The sequence below is a fragment of the Tyto alba genome, unplaced genomic scaffold, assembly GCF_018691265.1.
Source record: "Tyto alba isolate M040663 unplaced genomic scaffold, T.alba_DEE_v4.0 Super-Scaffold_14, whole genome shotgun sequence".
Taxonomy (NCBI): Eukaryota; Metazoa; Chordata; class Aves; order Strigiformes; family Tytonidae; genus Tyto; species Tyto alba.
Genome location: NW_024881276.1, coordinates 59,474,367 through 59,495,394, shown reverse-complemented (window position 1 = coordinate 59,495,394; position 21,028 = coordinate 59,474,367). Strand labels below are relative to the sequence as shown.

At 40.6% G+C, this 21,028-nt stretch overlaps 1 protein-coding gene across 2 annotated transcripts in view; it reads right to left on the bottom strand.

Moving 5' to 3' along the window:
- The window catches only part of MAN1A2 (mannosidase alpha class 1A member 2), a 156,422-nt gene that overhangs the window by 4,632 nt on the left and 130,762 nt on the right, over positions 1 to 21,028 (bottom strand). Inside the window, exons 11-13 of one of the 2 annotated variants that reach the window (XR_006164933.1) lie at positions 18,401 to 18,573; positions 9,096 to 9,211; positions 2,112 to 5,234 (exon numbers count right to left, since the gene is read on the bottom strand). Coding sequence is in view for 1 of the 2 variants with exons in the window: in XM_032995637.2 (XP_032851528.1) it covers positions 5,102 to 5,234; positions 9,096 to 9,211; positions 18,401 to 18,573 (422 nt within the window). In the remaining variant the exon portion in view is untranslated. Of the gene's footprint in view, positions 1 to 458; positions 5,235 to 9,095; positions 9,212 to 18,400; positions 18,574 to 21,028 lie in introns of those variants that run through there. The other variant, XM_032995637.2, reaches the window with a different exon arrangement.

Sequence of the window (21,028 nt, the reverse complement as noted above, 5' to 3'; positions counted from 1 at the left end):
GTATCAAGAAAAACTGGGGTTTTAACATGTTGTCTTATGAAAATTAAGTTTATTTAGTAGCACTGCTCATTCGCCTTCCCCCTTTACTCCCATCACTAAGAATCTTTGAATGTTTTAGCCACTTTCACACAAATGTTTCAAAAGGGTAGAAAACTCACAATTTTGTGAGATTTGGTGGCTTTCACAATGGCACACAGAAACAGCCTCAAGCTGTTATACATTTAGCTACATATTGAGAACAATTTGAGCGCTACAGTGACCTGTTAAAAGCAAGCAAGGGGTTCAGGGGTTTCATTCTGCAATAGGGGGTCTTGATACATGTTTAAGTTGGCAAAGTCCCTAGTAGAGCTGCAGGGGAAAGAACAGCTGCAACACCACCAAGACAATGAAACAGGACCAGCTTCACAGGCCAATGCTATAGGAGGTTGCTACTGGAGGCAAAGGACACAAAATGCACCTTTTTCACTTAAAGACATTCTTTATTCAATCTTTTTAATATACAATATTATTTTTAATCTGTAAAAAGTACATATGCAGGATTCCAGGTCAGAGGCAGAAGGTTTCCACATCAGAAGATAGACTTTTGCCCTTTTATTATTTTGGAGGAAAAATAATCTGTCCGTTTTAGAGAAAGCAAGAATAAAGGCAGAATGCAAATCCAACTTCCACCAAGCGATTAGGATTAAAGGCAACAATTCACCATAACAAGTCAGGCTGTCTCCTTCCACTTCAGTGGTTCCTAACTTTTCTGGGCAATTACAGAGCACTTTGTTAGAAGGAGCTGCCAGCCAAAGCAGCTAGTGCTTATCATCTCTGCTACAGTTGTATGCACGTAACTTGCAAAAGAGCTTGCGTTTCCTCTTTGTATAGAAACTCAAACTCTTGAGTCAGAAGACTGTTTATCAAAATTCAAGGAGAGAAAGAGGGATGTCATATCAGGATGAAGATCTCTAAACTACAGTGTGGATCAAGAGCTTGCTTTCATTATTCTCTGGTAACAAGAAGGCTGTTTCTTATTTGTCCCCTTAAAAACACGGACTAGATTTATTAATGGACATAACAGGCTCAATTTGCTAAAAGCCTGTTACTACAGCCCTGAGATGCAAACTGCCTCACCATTCTCTGTGGATGCCAGGTTACACGGTTGATCCTTTCAATGTTAATGCTATTAACCATTTCTCCAAACTAGGGAGAGTCAGATACCTAAGCTCTGTAATATCATTTCCTCAGGGACAAAAGGGGATTATAAAAGACTGCGCAATAGGGCGTTGCTTAGCTGTAAATCAGCACAGGGTAGACCTTTAACCTTAAAGGATGGTGTTAGAGAGAGTGTGTAATTATTTTTACTTTTCAGAATCCAGATACTCAGCATTCAAATCTTCTAAAATACTGAGTGGGAATACATCAGTGATTGGGAGTTAGAAGACAGTGATCCACAAATTTGGAGTAGGGAGCTAAAGGAGCCTCAAAGGTGTGACTGGCACAGGGAACTCCCTGCTTTTCCCCTTTACTCCAGCATACTTACTATTTTCCATACTTTTCTTAAAAATTCAGTTAAAAGGATTAGATGGTGCAGCAAAATGAACATCCAGAATATCATTCAAGGGTTTTGTCTTTAGAGGACAAAGATAAGAAGTTGACTTCTTGACTGCAGGACACACACAGCTCCAGGGTGGTCAATGGAAGCTGCAGAAATCTGGCTGCTTTGAAAAATCAAGCTGTAAGCGTTAGAAAAAAATTTACTGCTAGCAGATCCTGACCAACAGGCAAGTTTGAATCTTGGATTAGGAAAATAACTGAACAGCCTTGTTTTGACTGCACGCAAACAGGAAATAGACAATTCTGGGATTTCCAGGCTCTTGCCCAAATCCAGTGTGCCAAAAATGTACATGACTTTCTGTTCTTTACAGGAGTGGGTATTGCAGAAGTTGCTAAAATGGCACATCTACCTAAAGAAAAGGAGGATTGTTTTGTTAGAGAATACAGTGCAAGACTCAGAAACAACTAGGACTAAAAAAGTCATTTTGTGCTTAAATTTACACTCTATCTTCATGAAAGTAAGACAGCAGCAACAGAATGAAAATGGCAATATTCTACTGTACCTTACGTACCCAGAGAGAGAACAGTCTGAACTTTGGGTTGCACATAACGCCATTCTGCAGATCAGAACCTACTTCTCTGTGAAGTACTCGGAACGAGGGCACATCACTTCAGTCAGAAGTTTCAGTATCTGCGGTGCTTGGTTATTATGCACGCACCTCGCTCAAAACCCATTACCTCCAAACTCAGCTTGCTCTAGGAAATCTCAGGATGGAGAGATTCATGAATGACACAGCAATTAGTTCTTAAAATACATGATTTTTGATAGACTATGCACATCGGTAGCTTCTGGAGGAAAAGGATAGTTTGTCTTTTAAAGAGTGATAGAGTAGAAACTGACAGCCGTTGGGGCAACTGGGAAACGAGAAACAAGTGTCCTTTATTTGGTACCTGCTGCTTGTCTACACAAAGAAAAAATAGCAGTACTGTACATCTGCTTTGAGAAAAATACCATCCCACAACATGAAATGGCTTAGGTCCTCAATTCAAGCATTCTTGTGGCAGTGAGTTAACCCATTGGGATTCGCGGAGGAATTAATTTGAAGGGTCGCTCTTTAATTCACAAGGGGGGGACGGAAGAGCAGCAGTGATAAGAGTTTGCTGTTTCTGGGACTCTAGAATTCTGTCCTTGTCCTTTCTCTGAACAGACTGGCAGCCATTCTACATCTGCATTTATCAGGTGATGTACAGGGATGGGTGTATGAAAGTGCTTTTCTTTTTTTCGCATTTTATTTTATTTTAGTTTAGTTTAGTTTAATAAAACAGAAGAGTCTGCTTTTCCTCTTTCTCCTCTGTACCCAGACCAATTTAGGAGAACAAGGCAACCGAGTGCAGTTTTAAACTAATAACAATTTTCATAGGATGGGAAAAACTTGATTTGAAAACACAACATATCTGAAGTTTGAAAAATGGAAAATTACTAGCTCTTCAATAACTCACCGAATACTAATTAGAAATCAATGTGGGACCAGTAAGAATAATCCATTTATTAAGCTACTTCTAATTTTAAATAAACAATTACTTGAATCAGTATTATTTACTATAATAATTACTTTATCAGTTCTCAAATTATTTTTAAGATACTGCTGCAAACTGCAGTAACTAAGTAACTGGTATTAAGGTAAAACACTGAGATTGGAGTTTCCTCCTCAAACTGAAGTAACTGTCTGGAAAAAAGCATCTGATAGCATTTTTTCTTAGATCATGTGATTTCTATGTCTAAGTGTCAAAGACAAGTGAAGGAAAATTTTAGGGGGGAAATTCTACTATAATGTACAGTCAGAGATAATATGATAAAGAGAAAAGCTTTTATATATAAAACTTCATATAAAAATTTTTTTGAGGTGAACAGATAGCGCTCACTCCCTTTAGATCTGATGCTGCACTGCTGTAGCTCACTGAAGAGTTCTTCCACTCACTTCGGTATGAAAACACAATCAAGATTTTTTACAGGCTCAACCCGTGCACTAATTAGGAGGGAAAGCAGCATCTCACAGCTCTTTTTTAGCATATGGGCCAGTCACCATGGCAAAAGGATTTGAGAGCTATGAGGGGGAATAAAAAGAATAATTTGAGCTGTAAGGATTCCGGAACAGCAGTAAAAAAAAAAAAGAGATTGAGATATACCCAAAAAGATGAAACTTCTTTTAGCAAGGAAGCGAAGACTGAAGCAGACTCAATTTAAGTGATTCTGTCCAGCCCAGCCTAGGAGTACTTGGAAAAAACTACGCAGGTAGCAGCATCACATTTCTCATAAACTAATGGAAGAGGAGACTCTTCAGTTTCTTGTTCTACTCATATGTGAGAGATGTTGTTTCCAGAGATCATGTTGGCTTTGTACTGGAGCATCCAGAAGAAAAGGCGCTTTGTAAACTAAATCAAAGGCAGTTTGGGGCTTCTGTCATACCCATACCTCCAAAGAAGGTTCTGTGAATAGTATTCAACGAATGAAATTTAACTTTCAGGAAAAATCCAGATTGTGTGGAAAAATATAAAGCAACAAACTCCTGCTGCTTATCTCAATGGCAGCATTTTTAAGTGCCATATACTGTATCCTCCTATATAAATCACGAGAGACTGTTTTTCTCATGTTGTCAGCTCTGTTTCTTTAGCTAAAAAGAACCAGGACTAATAAGACAGTGTTTTTTTCCATCTATTTTTCCAAGATTTGTGAGGAAGGGAAACTTAGGCTCCTACCTACCTCTGTGATACGCTCCAGACTGTGACCGCAGCTTGCCAGATGAACTAAGCCCACGCTGCTGACAGTGAACTACAAACCAAATGCTTGCTAATTGTTTGGGTTTTGGTTTTTGTGGGTTTTGTTTTGTTTTGTTTTGTTTTGTTTTTTTTTTTGATGTAAGCATACAACACACATCTTTCAGCATTATTCTGGAAAGGGAAAATGAGAAGGCAACAGTTTTTATAGTTTAGAGTTTAGCTTTGAGGCCCTGAGAATGGCTGCCAGTCTGGACAAACAGATGCTCCTTAGAAAATTCAGACAGGTACAGAAAAAAAATTCAAATCCTGATGCTGCTGGTGCAGTGATGTTGTTGCTTTGTTCATGCCATCATCAAACAAAAACAAACCCCCAAATAAAATCTAGGTATTTGGAACCCACCCGATTGGAAGAGGTGACTGGTGTGTTGTTCCTTGCAACAGCGAACAGCAGCAGCAGCAAGTTCCTCTCCCTAGATGGGGAAGCCTCTTCTTCCTTAAGCTGCTACATTTGTATTAAGCAGTAGATTCCATGTCTTGCTAGGGTTCAAAGCGCATGAAGTCTCCGTCCTGCAAACACCATACTAACATGTTTTGGTCATGTATAAAACCGAACTTTTAACTTATCTATATGTTGAAGAGCTTTATTTCTCACGCCGGTACTTGCTTGACTCAAGAGGTCTAGTTTTATCAAGTGTCTGTCTCCTCTCCTGCTTAAAGTCTCAAGTGGTCCATGTAAACAAAACAGAGCTGAAAACAGTCTCTCTTCCTCTTCACAGAGCTGTTTTTATTGATATGCAGGATTTCCTGACAGTGTGGTGTTGGCTAAATGTAAAACAGGCAGAGGATGAGCTTCTGTGTTAAAAACCCAGTTGTCTAATGGTAGAAGGTCATCATTGGAGAAAAGTAGATACAAATACCTAGATAGCAAGACAGAGAGGAAAAACAGCAGGTATTAAAGCAGAGCAGTAGACAGGCAGGGGCAACACAGCAGCTTCATGTCCCGCCAGTCAGCAGCTAAAGCTACAAACAAGGAACTTGCTTTCAATCTTTTATAGCACCCACACAACCTTCCCTGTTGTAATGATCTGAAGGGTCATTTTTATCATGATCAACCTCTTCAATGAAAAGCTGTTAATGAAAAGACAACATTCTAATCTTTCCAAGTAACTTCTATTTTTTAAGACTCCTTTGAAACACTTGCAATGTGAAACAAACATCAAGACAACAAGCACAGGGATTTGGGGGACAAGGGAGCAGAGAAGAAGTTGGCCAAAAAATCTTCTTAATGGACTAAACCCACTTGGGAATTACTAATCCTCTTTAATCAAAATCCAAGTTTTCGCGGAAGCACAAGGGAAGCCTCTAAGCCATGCCAGATATCTGACTTGTCATCACTGTGCTGGAAGCTGGTTCAGCTTCTGGTGGGAGGAAATGGGCCAAGATATTCCGCAGAGGGGATTCATAAATGCTGTACATTATGAAGCAATGCATAGCAAATGAAGCATGTAACAAAATTAAGGTTTCTGGACACACACGGAAGAAGAGTATTTCTTGGTTCCTTTTTCTTAACACACTTCTGAATGTGGCTGTGTTATGCTTTGTAGGAGATATTGGTGGTAGGGATCTTTGCCAAGGCTTCCAAACTCAACTGGTAAAATTCAGAAGGCATTTCCCTAGTTCCAGAAAACCTGACTGTGCAAGTGCAAGCGTAAGATCGTGGGCGCACAGGATCTCTCAGCTCCTGCTACAGCTCGTCCATCCAGAAAAGGACAGGTCTTGCCGCATGTGGCGAGGGAGGAGTGCCGTTCCCACTGGTGGGCTCTGACACATCCAGGACGTGCATACACCTTGTTCTGCCTTCACTCTGCTGAGCCTGCTGTTACTTTGCACGCTCTCAGTCAGACACTGGTAGTGTCTACTGTCTACAGTCCTGTGCCACTGGCTGATCGTTCTCCCACTGCCTTTATTTGCCAGCTGTATCCACAGCACAGTGGAGCTCTACTTTTTCTTCCCTTCCTCACCAATTAACTGTTTACAGATAAAAACTTATTGCTGAGATGATTCGCTTTTGCCCTGCATATCTAGTCTCTTTCTCAACATTTTTCATTCATCTTTAAAACGTCATGCCTTTCCTTTCCTCCTTACTCCTACCTTGCTTTCTCCCTCTGCAGCTCTCCAAACCCTTCTTCGCTGGAACAGCAATGCTTTATCTTACTCAAATCCACCTTCCTCATTTGATTCATGCTCTTCCTTTGAGTAACTTAAGCAACCTATTTCTACATCTCGCTACCTTCTTGCCACTCATACTGCTCCAACTCATAATTTGCCAAGCATCTTTGATGAGCCAAAGTATCCGAGCAGCAACAACGCATGTTTGGGAGAGGTATCCATTTTTGAATTGGAAGGGAATGAACATGCAGAAGCTATCATCAATAGCAGGAAAGATCATGGAAGCAGGCATTCCATAACACACATTTTATGCCCCTCTTCTTAGGGACATCTTAACTTTCCTCATAGCATCACACCCAATGCTTCTGTCTTTATTTTCACAACCATTTGAGCTATTCTAACCTTATGTTCTCTATTTTACCTCAAGGTGATACCAGTTTCTGGTTTGCCTATGCCAATCACATTGACATCAAACACCTAATAACCAGGTCTCCAATAAAACTACATTTTGTCCCACAAGCGATAAAATGATCCAAACCAAAACCCAATAAAAATCTCCGAGTTCCTTCCTAGAACCGCCTTCTTTCGCAATGCTTGCCCCATAGTACATCCAGTTACTGAGGGATGCATCAGTGAATTTTCAGATCTCCTTGTGATTATTTCGGATGCAGACAGGATTCTGGCAATACTTCAGAGGTCATTCTCGTCACCACAGAAGTCCCTTAGGAGCAGCTTTCATTCTCTGATTTGGCATTGATAGGCAGATCAATCATATAAGATCAGCTCCTGGGGAGGTATTGCTTCTCTGACTGCACCTGTTTGAAACTGCCGCCTCTCTCTTTGGGACTGTAGCTTTTAGTCTCCAGAAAATGAACTTGAAGGAGTAAGTGAAATAAAATTAATGATGGCAACAGAGGAGGCATCAGTGGCTGACTTTCTTTTTATAATGATAACATGGGGAAACAAAGAATTGTGATTATGGAGAGGAATTTGGTAAGAAGCCAGCAGGACAGAATAGCCAGACTCTCCCCTTAAGTGTGATGAATTTGGAGCCCCTTCTTGCCTGCAAAACATGTTGTGGTGTCTGAAGTAGGTACCAGTACTGTCACTTTCAGGACCTCCTTTCTCCCCACTACATTTTGAGCTCACGATACCCAAAATCAAAACATCAGCTACAGCTAAAACCTGAAAATTTTATATTGCCGATACCGTAAACTCTGCTTCTGCATAGAAACCCTGTTTATTCTGCAAAGCCTGCATGCCATGCTAGACTGTTAAATGGTTACAACTGTTTTTTTTAATTGTATCACTGGGTTGTAAAGACAGAAAGGGTACCTTAATGAGTCTTATTGCTGACAGATTTGTGCAACAACATCGGTACCATCCCTCCCGTCACACACTGGCAGAAAGCGGTACGGATATGCAAGCAGAGGCAACAACTACGTCTCCCAATAGCGACTCTGGCCTCATTCACACTGCCAACAGTGGCTTGTCTATGGATTTAACTACCTAAAAAATTCTCCAAACTGTTATGCAGGAGGAAAAAAAGAAAAACCAGGGTATGGAATATAGCCAACTTGGACTCTTTTCTTCCAGGATTTCAGTGAGGTGACCAATACAGGAATCTTGGTAGATTTCAATGCCGGAACTGTATTACCAAATTTGCTGATGTAACTTGAATATCAAGAAAATTGTCACACATTAGAAGACATTGCTTCACAGGCAAAACTCCACAGCAATCAGAACCGTAAGACACAAGTGCTCTTGATAACTAGTCTGTGTCAGTGATGGAGATGAGCAGCCATGACATACTAGCTCAGTTTTAAAACTGGACGTCTTAAAATCCCCGCAAGATATTCCTACTTTGATACTAGCTTTTCTTATTGTATGTATCATCTCTGTAAATTAGAGGTTAGGGCATATTCCTGTATAGCACTTTTATTAATTAAAAAGAAACATGGTGGAAGACCAAAGACTTTGAACATTTTATCTCGAACCAAATATGCATAGTGCATTAGCTTCTGTAGGGTGGATTACAGGTGTCTTACTGATTTGACTGAACTGAAAATATTTAAGCATGTAAGAGATTATAAAATATGCCTGATATTCTTGCTTACACCAAAAAGCATTCTAGAAAAGTATTTTGTGGGATAAATACAGAAAAATCATCCAAGGGCACAAAGGACTTTTGTTCCATGCATTTACTCCCTTCCAGTGACACACACAGGAGAAACAGGTTCTACAATATCAGACCATGGCACATTCTTGTATAAGACATGTCAAGTCAATGTATCTAAAAAAAAAAAAAAAATTTTTTTGTAAAGGGAATTTCTTAAAAGGAGGTAACCTCTCCTCTGCTGTGATGCCAGAAATCAAACGTAAGTCTTAAAAAATAAAGCTCTCTCAGAATAAGCTTATTGTATGGGAAATTCCGCTTGTATCTTCTGCTGGTAAAACGCATTGATCTGGGACCCTAAAGCTGGGAAAAAAACAAAGCCCAAACCATAAGCCACCTTGACAAGACAAGAGATTATTTGATGAGCTACTGCATTCTTCTAGAATTTAGGTGCTAGCTTTTACAGGAAGATGCAAGAGTGAGGAGAACTTACTTCAAAGTTTCAGCAAGAAAAAAGCTCTGCTGTACATCATCATATGTAGGAGATGAGGAATAGACATCCTTGACACCGGAAAAGCCACCACTGACTCGGCAATACTTGTCAATTGCCTGCAAAGAGGAAGGAGAAAAAAAAAGGAGAATTTAACTGTAGAGCAAAATTTTGAAACATTAAAGGAGCAGGCTTGATCAACAAGGGAGGTCACTCTTTCTGTGCTGTATCATTCTGTTGTGAGTCTCCTTGTCAGAGGATGCTGTGAATGTTAACAGTTTATGCTGACCAAAAAAATTAAAAAGGGACACATACAAAAATAAAATCCCTCCAGGACTACTAATGACACCACATCTGGCAAACTGCTAAATGCTAAGAGAGTATTCTGGGGAAGAACACTTTCTTTCTTGGGTAGTTACTGTGAATTGACATTGATGACAGGACATGGACTCAACTGACTTTTGCTGAGCTGGTATGGCTCCTCATAGGTAACACGGAGTAGAACATCCATCAGGCAATCAATGCAACATGTGCTATGAGGTGCGTATGAAGATGACAAACATCTCTGGATTCCGCAGCTGGAAGAGTCTGAAGTGTTACAGGAACTCTGTGACTAGTGGCTAGTCATAGGCACTTACTGAAAATGGGAATAAGTACTATACTCCTCTGTAGGGATTGCTGAGTTCATCTTGCAAACACTTCTAGCTGCTGCTTTCTCCCCACAGTTCCATCTCCTACATGTGCTCTTCTCTGTTTCCCCTTAATATAGTTGAAACTCAAGTCAGCTTGTGTGCTGGACTGCAGAAGAGCTCATTATCTTTAAAGCATGAAGTTTAAATCCATAAACATTCCACACAGAAAGGGGCCAATGGATCCATGATTCCCAAATCACCCAGCTAGTCAGCTCCAACACAGTACTGCAAAAAGCACAATGGAAGAGGAGGAGACTGGAAAGAACATATTAGTAGCTCAGAGCACCTCTCGCCTATGCTTTCATTATTCCACTCACATGCACGACCTCAGAGCACACAAGGATATCAGCCATTAAAACTGGCCCCAAAGAAATGACTTTGAAATGATTCATGGGTTATTTATGCTTCCCCGCTGCTCTGGCAGTGCTTCCTCAGCAGACACCAACTCTTTTAATAGATTCACACAGGGACAGAAAAGGCACAGTGATGAAGGAAAACGTTTGGCTCAGGATGTCTGTCATTACCAACTACTGAATGTAGCTACCTGTAGTTCAGTAATCTATGATTCAGACTGTTAGCCTGCATGAAGATTCTCTCTGCATGATGTTTTAGGCCCAGATTTTCGTTAATTCTGATTTCTGCCAGTTGTACTCAACAGAAGCGGAGGGGAGTCAAGGCAGCGCAGCAAATAAGTTTTGAATAATATCCCTTTTTAAGCAGAGAAAACAAAATCAATCAACGTTAACTCTTCAAGGTCCTTACTACAGCCTTTGCATACTAGAAATACTGGGAAACAAAGGAGAATTTTCCATTGGACACGTGCATGAAGAATGCTGGCAGATGCCATCACTGAACTCAGGAGTAAAAGTGAAAAGACAAATGAGCAAGGTACCTAGGACAGTAAGTCACAGCACATCAGGTACTACAGCTAACTTCCTCCTAGTATACGCTCTTAGCCTCTGAAAATGTGAAGTTCTTCAGGGACCAAAGAATCATCCACACTGTGCAAAGTTTTTTCAAATTTCTGAAGATCAAGATTTTTAAAGAAGCAAGAGGTGAGACTGGCAAAAGGATAATTACTGGAACAGCATGGCTCTGGAGCCTGAGCTTATGCCAAGAAAGGTACAGCCTTTCTTGGCAAAATCTAATTCTCATTGTAATTCCTTATCTCAGGTGGAGCTTTCTCCAAGTGTGGATCGAAATGCTCCCCTTTTTTGGGGGCTTAACCCTAAAAGGAGAGAGCATCTGGATGAATTATTTTCAGATGTGGTTACAGGTGCAGGCTACGGCTACACTGAGGCTAGTCACACGTTGGGATTTGGGTTGACCAAGTTTTCTCCATAATCCGGAAAGAAAGGTGTGTGTGACACATCTAGCCCAACAGCTTCAGGTGCACGACAATCTCTGCCTGCATGCTCTTGCACACCACAGGTGATACCAGTTATCACGACAGCCAAACCAAAAAAAAAAAAAAAAAAAAAAAGAAGAAAAAGAAAAAGATTAAGTGCTTGGTCAACTTCTGAAGAAATAATGCACACGCTGCTTAGGGAACCACGTGCACATTCCTCCCCGCAAGTCCTACAGCTGCTAGAGGGGCGTTATTTGAATAAACAAGAGCCAAAGCACTTTTGCTTTCTAGGCAGGAAATGAAGCGCCTCCTCTTGCCACTATCCCCTTTTCTGTAACACTGCAGAACAGGACCTTGTCTCTGCTCTGGAGTATGACAAGGTATGGGGGGAAAGCTCCAACGGTTACAACCTGGCCAGAACTTCTAGCATGCAGGGTCTGACCTTGCAGGTGTTCCTCTGGTCAACAATTCAGCAACCCTGATGCTGTGTGGCACAGCTAGGGCAGAAGAAACTTGCTAGTGATTGTAGTAAAATGAAAAGGAGGGAAAAAAGAGTACCACTGTTAGGACAGTGTCTCCTTCGATTCATTTATTCTGGAAACTGCAGACAATAAATAGCACTGAGATCCTGCTCTGTGCTGTAGAGGTATCATGCTTGGATAACTAAGTGAAACACTTGGTGAAACTAGGAGGCGTAGAAGCCTGAAGAAAGAAAATGTGTGATTTATATTGATTTTTTTTTTTTTTTTCCTTACAATTACCAAGTAGTCTTGTATCTTCAGAATTTTCTCACTGGGGAGACAGACTCTGGCTAGACTGGAGTTCAGGATAGGCAGAGGATTTATCCTACCTGTTCAGAGATCTAGATACTGCAGGTAGTAATGAACTGTAGAGGAAAAATTCCTCTAAAAGACTGCTATACAGCTATTCATCCAAATATGGGTAAACAAATTGTCCTTGACTGAGGGGTACAGAACTTCAAAACATTGGCTGAAAGGTTGGGTGCTGTAGACAAGCTGCTTAAAAGGCCCTTCAAATCTGCAATGTTCTGCCTTCATCCAGATCTCAGAGTACTTGGTGTGGAGCCACCTGGTTTGCCACCTGGCTACTCTTCCACTCAATAGCTGAAGACCAGTCTCCTTGGTAAAATGATGCTAAATTTATTGCACCCTAGAATACAGGGAAGTCCTAGATGACTGGAAGGATATCACGGTAATGCTACTATTATGAGGTACTGGAAGGCTCAGCAATTTTAGGATGGCATACCTGATGTTATTGCCAAAGAATTATGAAAATACAGGTGAAAAATACAGAAGAATAAGAGGCTAATTGACACCAATCAGCATGGTTTTATAGAAAACTGTCTTGCTCACAAGCTTGATTTCATTCTTTGAGGTCCACAAATTGACAAATAAAGGTAACTATAGAGCTGTAATAAACTTAAAAGTTTCTGAAGCACTTGGCATGGTACTATAAGATGTTATGATAAGACAAAGCAGCATTATACCATATCAGTGTAACTATCTTAATTTAAAACTAACTGACAGAGCTGTAAGAGCAAACTAGCAATGTAAAATCATCACCAAATAGAGCTGCTTCTCACAGAGATCCACAAGGAGCCGTCTGGAGTTTTATCAGTCACCACAACACCGCTGCTGGCAAAAATGACATAGGTAAATAATAGCAAACCATGTAATCTGGCGGTAACCAGGGCCCAAACAAAATGGATTTCATGTAACTAGGCACGTAATCCTAAATCTAGACATAAAGGCTGTGTAACTGCAGAACCAGGTTAGCCTAGAAAGTAAAGACACTTCAAAGAATTCAGTGGCCACGTGACAATTCAGTATGAGTTCCTGCTAGGATAGTGTGGCAGATGCACACACAAGGACAGTAAGCAGTAGCAGGGATATAATTTTACTTTTGCAGAGGGCCGTGGGTAAAGTCAAAACTGGAACAGGCAATTCTACAATTCATTTTTAAAAAAAGGATGATGAACTGAGGTGGGTGCAGACATTTGGAGAAAATGCTTTACAGCAAGAGACAATACAATTTGTTTAGCATCTTAAGTAGACTCAGTGGTGAGCTTATTACAATCTACAAAAGTCTTTGGGAATAAAAGACATTTTAATATGGTATAGAAAGTCATATGAAAATCCAGTGATTGACAGCTGAAATTAGGCAAATTCAAATGGGAAATAAAGCATGTATTTTTAACAGCACGAGTAATTAAGTAATGGAACAAACTACCAGAAGTGGATTTTCCAGTTCCCTTTATTCAAATCAGGAGTAGACCAGGAGAATATGCAACAGTGTACTCTTGCCAAATACATGTGTCTCGACTCAAAAATGATGCCTGTGACATATGAGGAGATCAGAGTTGATCGAAGTTCCTTGGAAATAAAATCAGAGATGCCTCTAGATCGGACCCCAGCTCCCTCAGTTCCACTGAGGGTGTTTTTGTGGTTGCATGTGTGACTCTTCTTGACTATGCCAACAACACGCTCACAGAAACTGTGCCAGTTTCTTCACCAGCTGTGATACTCACAGCTTCCAACCCAGGAACCCATGTTTCTTTCACCTCCAACCTATGTCTGTCTCTTTTCTGTCTACTTTGCTTCATCAAGGAGAGCGCTATAGGTCTTTCCACTGCATCTTATTGTCTCCTCAATTTGCCTGAAGTTAGCACAAACTTGAGGTCTTGCATATTGTTTTCACTGTAAGTAGAAACTCTGAACGAACTCTGCAGCCTCCGCGAGGCAATCCTACTTAGTCAGATATGCAAGTCTTCAACTAATAGTTGAACTCTTTATCCACAGAGCTTAGATTAGTAATTGGCTTTACATGCCTATTGTGAAGTGGTGGCTCTTATTGCTTTAAAATAATTAGCCTAAAAAGGATGTTAGTAATTTTCTGTATTCACCCTGAATATCTTGCATGCCTATTTCTGTAATACTTGAGCAAGCCCCCCAGCATACCATCATCCAATCTAGCTGGCTCAATACAATTGAGATGGATGTTATCTCTAGTGTTAAGTATAATATTAGGGAGAATTAGTAATTTTTTTTTTTTTTATTAGGAAAGAGATAGAGACCCTGTCATAGGGATCTGTGATCACTGAGGTAATGTAAGATTCAGCTTCCTGGGTTTTCCCCACAGACACTAGATTTGGAGAGGCTTGACAAAACAGGTCATGGTCAAAGCACATGTGCACTAAAATGCCCTAGTTTTATCAAAAAATCTAGATAATAAAGGCAAAAAAAGGATGCCAATGGCAAAACAGATAAAGAAACTACAGAACAAATATATGCATACACACATAATCCAGCCTTCTGTACCAATTCCCATTGATAAAAGGCAGAAGGAGATCTGGGCTGGGAGTGGTAAAGAAACCTAAGTAATACAGTATACTTAAAAGGCAGGTGATTCTCTAATGTATCCTGGATCATCTCTGAAGAGTTCTTAAAATGACAGAAGCAGACCTTTAACATATTGGTGATGTATTCATCCATTCAAAGCAGCAAACAAGGAAGCCCACCAAGAACTCAGTCATCAAACACCAGGTTACGCCGGATTCAGTGTAGAAAAAGAAGAACATTTATAACTCAGAAACAAAATTCAGTTTCCTCAGAAGTTGAAAAGAACTACTGGACTTCTGATGAAGAAACTATCAGTCACCATGAGAAGTCTGTAATACAGATTTCAAAATATGCTTCAGTGGTTGAAAGGCAAAAGAAAGTGAATACAGCCACTGTTGTATAACAGCAGCAAGCCAACTGCTCTGTGTGTCACACCAGATTCTTCTCTATTTATAAATGGAGGAATAAACACAACCAGAGCTGTGTGTAGTAGGGAAGAAGGAAAAACAGCGAGTAGGTGTGAGGAATAAACACAAGAACTTATTATCTATGTGCAGGGAACTGAAAACCCTGGGGAACAAAAAGCTTCTCAAGCTTCTGTGTTAGTATGATGGTGAGGCAAAAAAATCTGTAATTGTGGGAAGGAGGGGCATGCAAAACCATTTACAAAGAGTTCAAAAAAGATTTTATGGTTATGTTGGATAAAGAAACTTCTTATTGAAGAAGCAAGCAAAAAAAAAGGCACTCTGTAAGGTCAGAGGCAGTTAAGCACATTGGCTGCTTGATTTGCACAACTTTGATGCAGGTTGACAGAAGGATCCTACCCTGCACGCAGGGAAAATTGGAGGCAGTGGAAGAGTGAGGGTTTGGTTTGATTAATGGGGACCAAGATATGAAGGTGAACAGAGAAAACTGAACAAAATGAAACGCAAAGACATGCTTTGCAGTGTGCTTAAGAGACAGATCCTGGCCTGAAAAAACATACATCTATAAATTCTTTAACCTAGTACAAAGGACCTCATCTCAGCTTGGAACATCCAGCCATAGCTTCTGACAGGAGCTGGTGTTAGCTCAGCAGGCATCTGTAGTACACACACTGTCAAGGAGTAGGTTCCTAAATCTGTTCCTTTGTTCTATTAGAAACATGCTGTCGTGGTTTGAGCTCAGAGGGCAACGGAGCACCACGTAGCTGTTCACTTTCCCCTTCCCCCAGCACTAAGAAGGAGAAAATAAGCCAGGTTTGGGATTTGAGATAAAACAGGATAAATCACCCATTATGGTCATGAGCAAAAGGCAGACTTGTTCAGGGAAATAAAAAACAAACCACAAATTTAATACAGACACTAACAACAACACCACTTAACAGACAGAGTAGGACAGTGAGAAGCATTGCCACATCCTGAGAACACCTTCCCCCCACCCCTCCCTTCTTCCCGGGCTCAGCTCTGCTTCCGATATCTCTACCTCCTCCCCCAGTGGCGCAGGGGCAGGGAATGGGGGGTGCAGGCAGTGCTGCCGCTGCTTCCATCTTCAGTGGGGGGAGCTTCTGGAACTTCTTCCCCCTGCTCCATCGTGGTCCCCCTCTCACAGCAGACAGTCCTCCACAAACTTTCTCCGATGTGAGTCCCTCCCACGGGCTGCAGCGTTCCCCACACTGCTCCGTCATGGGTCACTAACTTCCTCCAACTGGATTCCCTCCCACGGCTGCAGCCCTTCCCGAGCTGCTCTGGTGTGGGACACCCCCGCATGCTGCAATCCTCCCAGCGCTGAATTACAGCAGCGGGGGCTGCTTCTTCCCACAGGATCCTGGCCTCCTTTAAGCATAGACACTTTAGTTGGTATGTGAGGCCCCTCACAGGCCATAAATCAGTGTCTGCTCCTCCATAAACCTTCATGGGTGGCAGGGGGGGCCGCCCTGCCGTCTCCCCACAGGATACAGGGGGGTCTCTGCTCCGGCACACCTCCCCCCTCCTTTCTTCCTCCGTTCCCCCACTGACCTTGGTGTTCATGCAGCTGCCCCAACTCCTCCTCACCAGTCCCACTGCCCGTCACCACGTCCCTTCTTAAATACATTATCGCAGAGGCGCAGCTGACTGGCTCGATGTTAGTGCAGAGGTGGAGCTGACTTGGAGCCGTGGGAGCTTTGAGAAGCTTCTCACAGGGGGCCACCACTGTAGCCCCTTGCCCTGCTACCCAAAACCCCACCACTCACTCAGACTCAGGACACATGCATATTTTGGGCAGGAGGAATGATATGACTCAATATTTGGTGTTTTGGAGAGAGCAGCAAATGCATTCTGGAATACAAATGTGACAGATGTGGAACCTCTCTCCAGAATAACATAATGTTGGTTATAACAAATCAGTCTACAAGGCAAAAAAACTAACCAAGACTAAAACACAGTCCTAAAATACTTGGACTCTTCTACGTGATTGTAACTGTACTGAAGGAAAGACGGATGAGCTCAGCTAAATATTCTGAACCTGCCATAGCTGTATTCCACCTGATGGATACAGGCTTCTCAACAGATCTCTTCCTTCGAGTACTTTTTCTGGGTCTCTTGCCTCTGGAGTGAAACTGGTTTCCACCTGCAGAATAAAGTTTCTCCAGACTTGGTTCATCGCTTCCTTTGCTCTTCCCTCATCTCCTTTGGCTGTAGCTAAAATATTTCATTTATGTCTTGTTATCTTTAATGTTTATTCTCATCTCTGAAACTGGCTTTGAGCTGTGTTTCCAAAGACTGCTGGAGCTGTAGCAGGGAAGTGAAGGAGCTGTAGTAATCCACAGATCTTGAAGACAACCAGAAAACTGCTTGGCCAGCAAATTAGTTTTGCATGAGCCCAGTACAGACCAGCAGGTGGAAGCAGTGCGAAACATGAGCCCGAAAAAGGCTCACAAATTCAGTCATAGGAAGCATTTAAAAGGCAAAGTACTCCGGGGATTACAAATATTTTTTACAACTAGAATATTATACTGTCATGTGAAAATTAATTCTAGTTATTCATACAGCCCATAATCTATGACTGTCAGTTAAAGGAGTTATCCATCTATGTACAAAGGATGAATGAAGGAAGGCCATGAGCACAGATCTATGTGAAGAGTCTTACAATGCAGCTGGGCTTCTGTGGACCAGTACAAGCATTTCCAATGAGAAAGACTCAGAAGGTTTTTCACACTCGGCAATCTGGTTAAAATGTTCAACAACTAAATTTAAACCCAGGAAAGCAGCTTTACAAACAAACCCAACAATCTCTAAAATAACGTAGCAACAATTTTTAAGTTCTACCTTATGTGCCATTACTTACTGACTTTCTTTTATGATCTACTTCTTGTGATGCTGCAATTTTGTTATAATTAAGTAAATCAAATCAACTGGCCATTTTTTTTTTCTTCCAATCAGACAACTAAGAAAAGAAAAAGCCATGATACCAACTCACATATATATATGTACATGCTATCTAATCTACAAACCATCTGAGAACAGTTGTCCTACCACTTGTGGTTTTAATAGCTGACCAAGAAGAAACTGTAAGAATACCTTTGTCTTTTCATCTAAACTGAGTGCAAACACATGCCTAACAAAGTTATTTATAATACACTTTCACTTCCAAAGATAAATTACCTCTCTCAGTGGCTGTGGACTACTGATAACAGTAGGAGTCATGACCAGGCGATTCTATTTCCATGCCTAAAACTCATCGGCTGTATAATGCTGAACACATCTCATCTGTGCATCTGATTCAGCAGTTCCAAAACAGAAATAACTGCGCGCACCCCCATATGTACCCTAGTTTACAGGAACTCATGAAAATCAATTACCATTTGAAGTGTTTCAGTACCACGAGATTAAAGTGGCTACAGAAGGAAAATACATAGAATTAAATTACTGACAGATAATTAATATTTACCTGCGCTGCCTCCCAGCCCCACTGCCTGTACTTGGGATCGTGGGTGAATCTCCACATATACCAGTAGGTCTCAATCACCTCTGGTCTTAGGATGTAATACTTCTCATTCTGCCGCACTGCTACCGCCTCTACGCCACCATCAAATTTGAATGCTTCTGGACCCAGCTTTAATGCTGCAAAGACAAAAAAAAGAGAGATAAAAAAATGCATTCCTTACCAGTGTTTGCAGAAAGGGTGGATAGGAGACTGTTATATCCCAAGCATGTGAGGAAAACAGAAACTAGCTTGTCTTTAAGCAGTCTCATAAATATTTCCTATCGCTGAGGTCTATAATTTTTCTTATGAATAATTTATCCAGTTCCTGTGAGATAACTACCTATCTTGACAGGAGTACAGTAATCCTCTTGAAAACTAACGAGCTGCTAAGAATGTAAACACAATAACATGTTCAATTATAGGATAAAACTGAAGTGACTAACATCAGTTCTTTACAAGCAAAAGAAACGAAAGATAAGGGTTAACAGAGGTTTTGATGTGCTTTGATCTCACCCAGCACACTGGGCAAAGATCTTAGAACAAAACCATCTCAATATAACCTGCATCTTCATCCAAACTCTCTTGGTTTAGGGAAGTGCTCTCAGGCCACTGTGACTGATGTGCTTCATAATGTGATCCTCAAAATAAAGGGTTTACAACTTAGCCACACCTGAAAATAAATCTCTGAACTAACAGATTCACTATTTGAGCCCTTAAAGGAAGCTGAAATGGCCCTGTGCCAGCATCCGGAAGACTATTCATATAGGAAGGAGGCATCTGTAGAAAAGCTGTCTATAATATGAAGATGCAACTACATATATATATATTTATTATACAGTCACGCATTATTCCTCAAATTTGACATAAATAATGCACTCTTATCTACAGCTGACACTAACCTTTACTTGGGCAGAGAATTTTTAAGGCGCTGAACTTTGAAGTTGCACTTGAGCTCTAAAAATTATCAAAGCAATTCAGCATGTAATTCCTATGGGCTAGAGGCTCAAATTAACCATGGTCTTATGAGTTTGAAAGGGGAACCTTAGAATATTACAACGAGAAGTATGAGCACCTCCCAGTGTGTACCTCATCAGAAAATCTCTAAAAAAAGTTCCTTAATCTTTTTATTTTAAAGGAGTACAGCTCTAGATGCCAACAGAAAAAAGCACCACATTCTGCTTCAGCCACACGTGTGGTAAGGAAAACTCCATCTAGAAATGCTTATGATACTTCTATCAAAATGGGTCAATTTTACCAGTTGCAGTAAAAAAATTTACAAATTTTACTGCAAAATCAATGAGATTAGATACAGAGTTCTACCTATCCAAAATTAAGAAGGTAAGAATGGCCATACTGGACCAGATGGAAGTTCTGTCTGGTCCAGTATCATGTCTGCAACAACGGCCAAAATCAGAGAGGAATGGGGAAGAGGAAGAACAGGCCAAGTATATGAGATACCTTTTGGCAGCTCCTCTACCAGTCTCCAATTATTTTGAGCTCAAGGCTTCTCACAAACTAGACATATATTTTAAGGGGTCAGAAACTCAATAGATTTATTTCCCAAGTACTTTACGTGGTGTTTCCTTAAACCTGTGTAAGCCTTAGGCATCCAAAACAACCTCTGCTAAGGAGTTCCACATCTCTAACACTTCTTTGGTGTAGAATCATTTTTTTTTGTTCTTTTCTGTTTTCAGCTTGGCTCCTACTAGACTCATTCAGTAGTCTCTACACCTTGTCTTGGAGAAGAGAGCGAACAACGGATTGCTATATACCCTCTCCAGTGCCCTGGTGATTTTACAAATCTGTTGTATCCTACCTACAATGTCCCTTTTCCACACTGAAGAGTATTATTCAAGTTGGCTGTTCATCTGCGACTCTTCCAATTCTACTATATCCTTTCTGAAATGAGAGGACCAGCCTGAACACAGCACTGAAAGTGTGGACAAGATTAATACAGTGACATAATGACATCTTCTCTTTTGCCCTTTCTCACTTAGTTTTTCCTGACTGCTACTGAGCTGATATTTTCATAACCTCAAGAGCAATTTCCTGAGTCATAACGATCAGTTAAGAGCTCATCACTTTGTATGTGAGGTTAGGAGTAAACTTTTCATAGGTGCACTTTATATTCAACTATGCTAAATTTAATTTAGTGATTTGTTATGAAATTACTCAACCTCATAAGATATAACTTTTCAGCTTGCTTTCATCCATGTTATCTCAAATAGCTTTTTTTTTTTGTTATTATCAGCATACTTACCTTACTGTTACTGCCCTTTTCCTGATCATTTAGGTATGTGTATAGATGTATGTATAGATACAAAAATAGGTATTTTATATTCTTATATATAGATATATATTTTATCTATCTATAGATAAAAATATATGCATATATTAAAATATAAACTGTAAATACACTATACATTTATACACATCTATACAGGTATGTGTATAAATAGATATCAAAGCACCACTGGTTAACTACCATTCGTCTGCAAGAGCTATTTCCCTCTACCCTATTTGCTATACTACAACCATTTCTTTTCTCTATGCAGGTACTTGCAGTTAACGCAGTAACTGTTTAGTAACCTT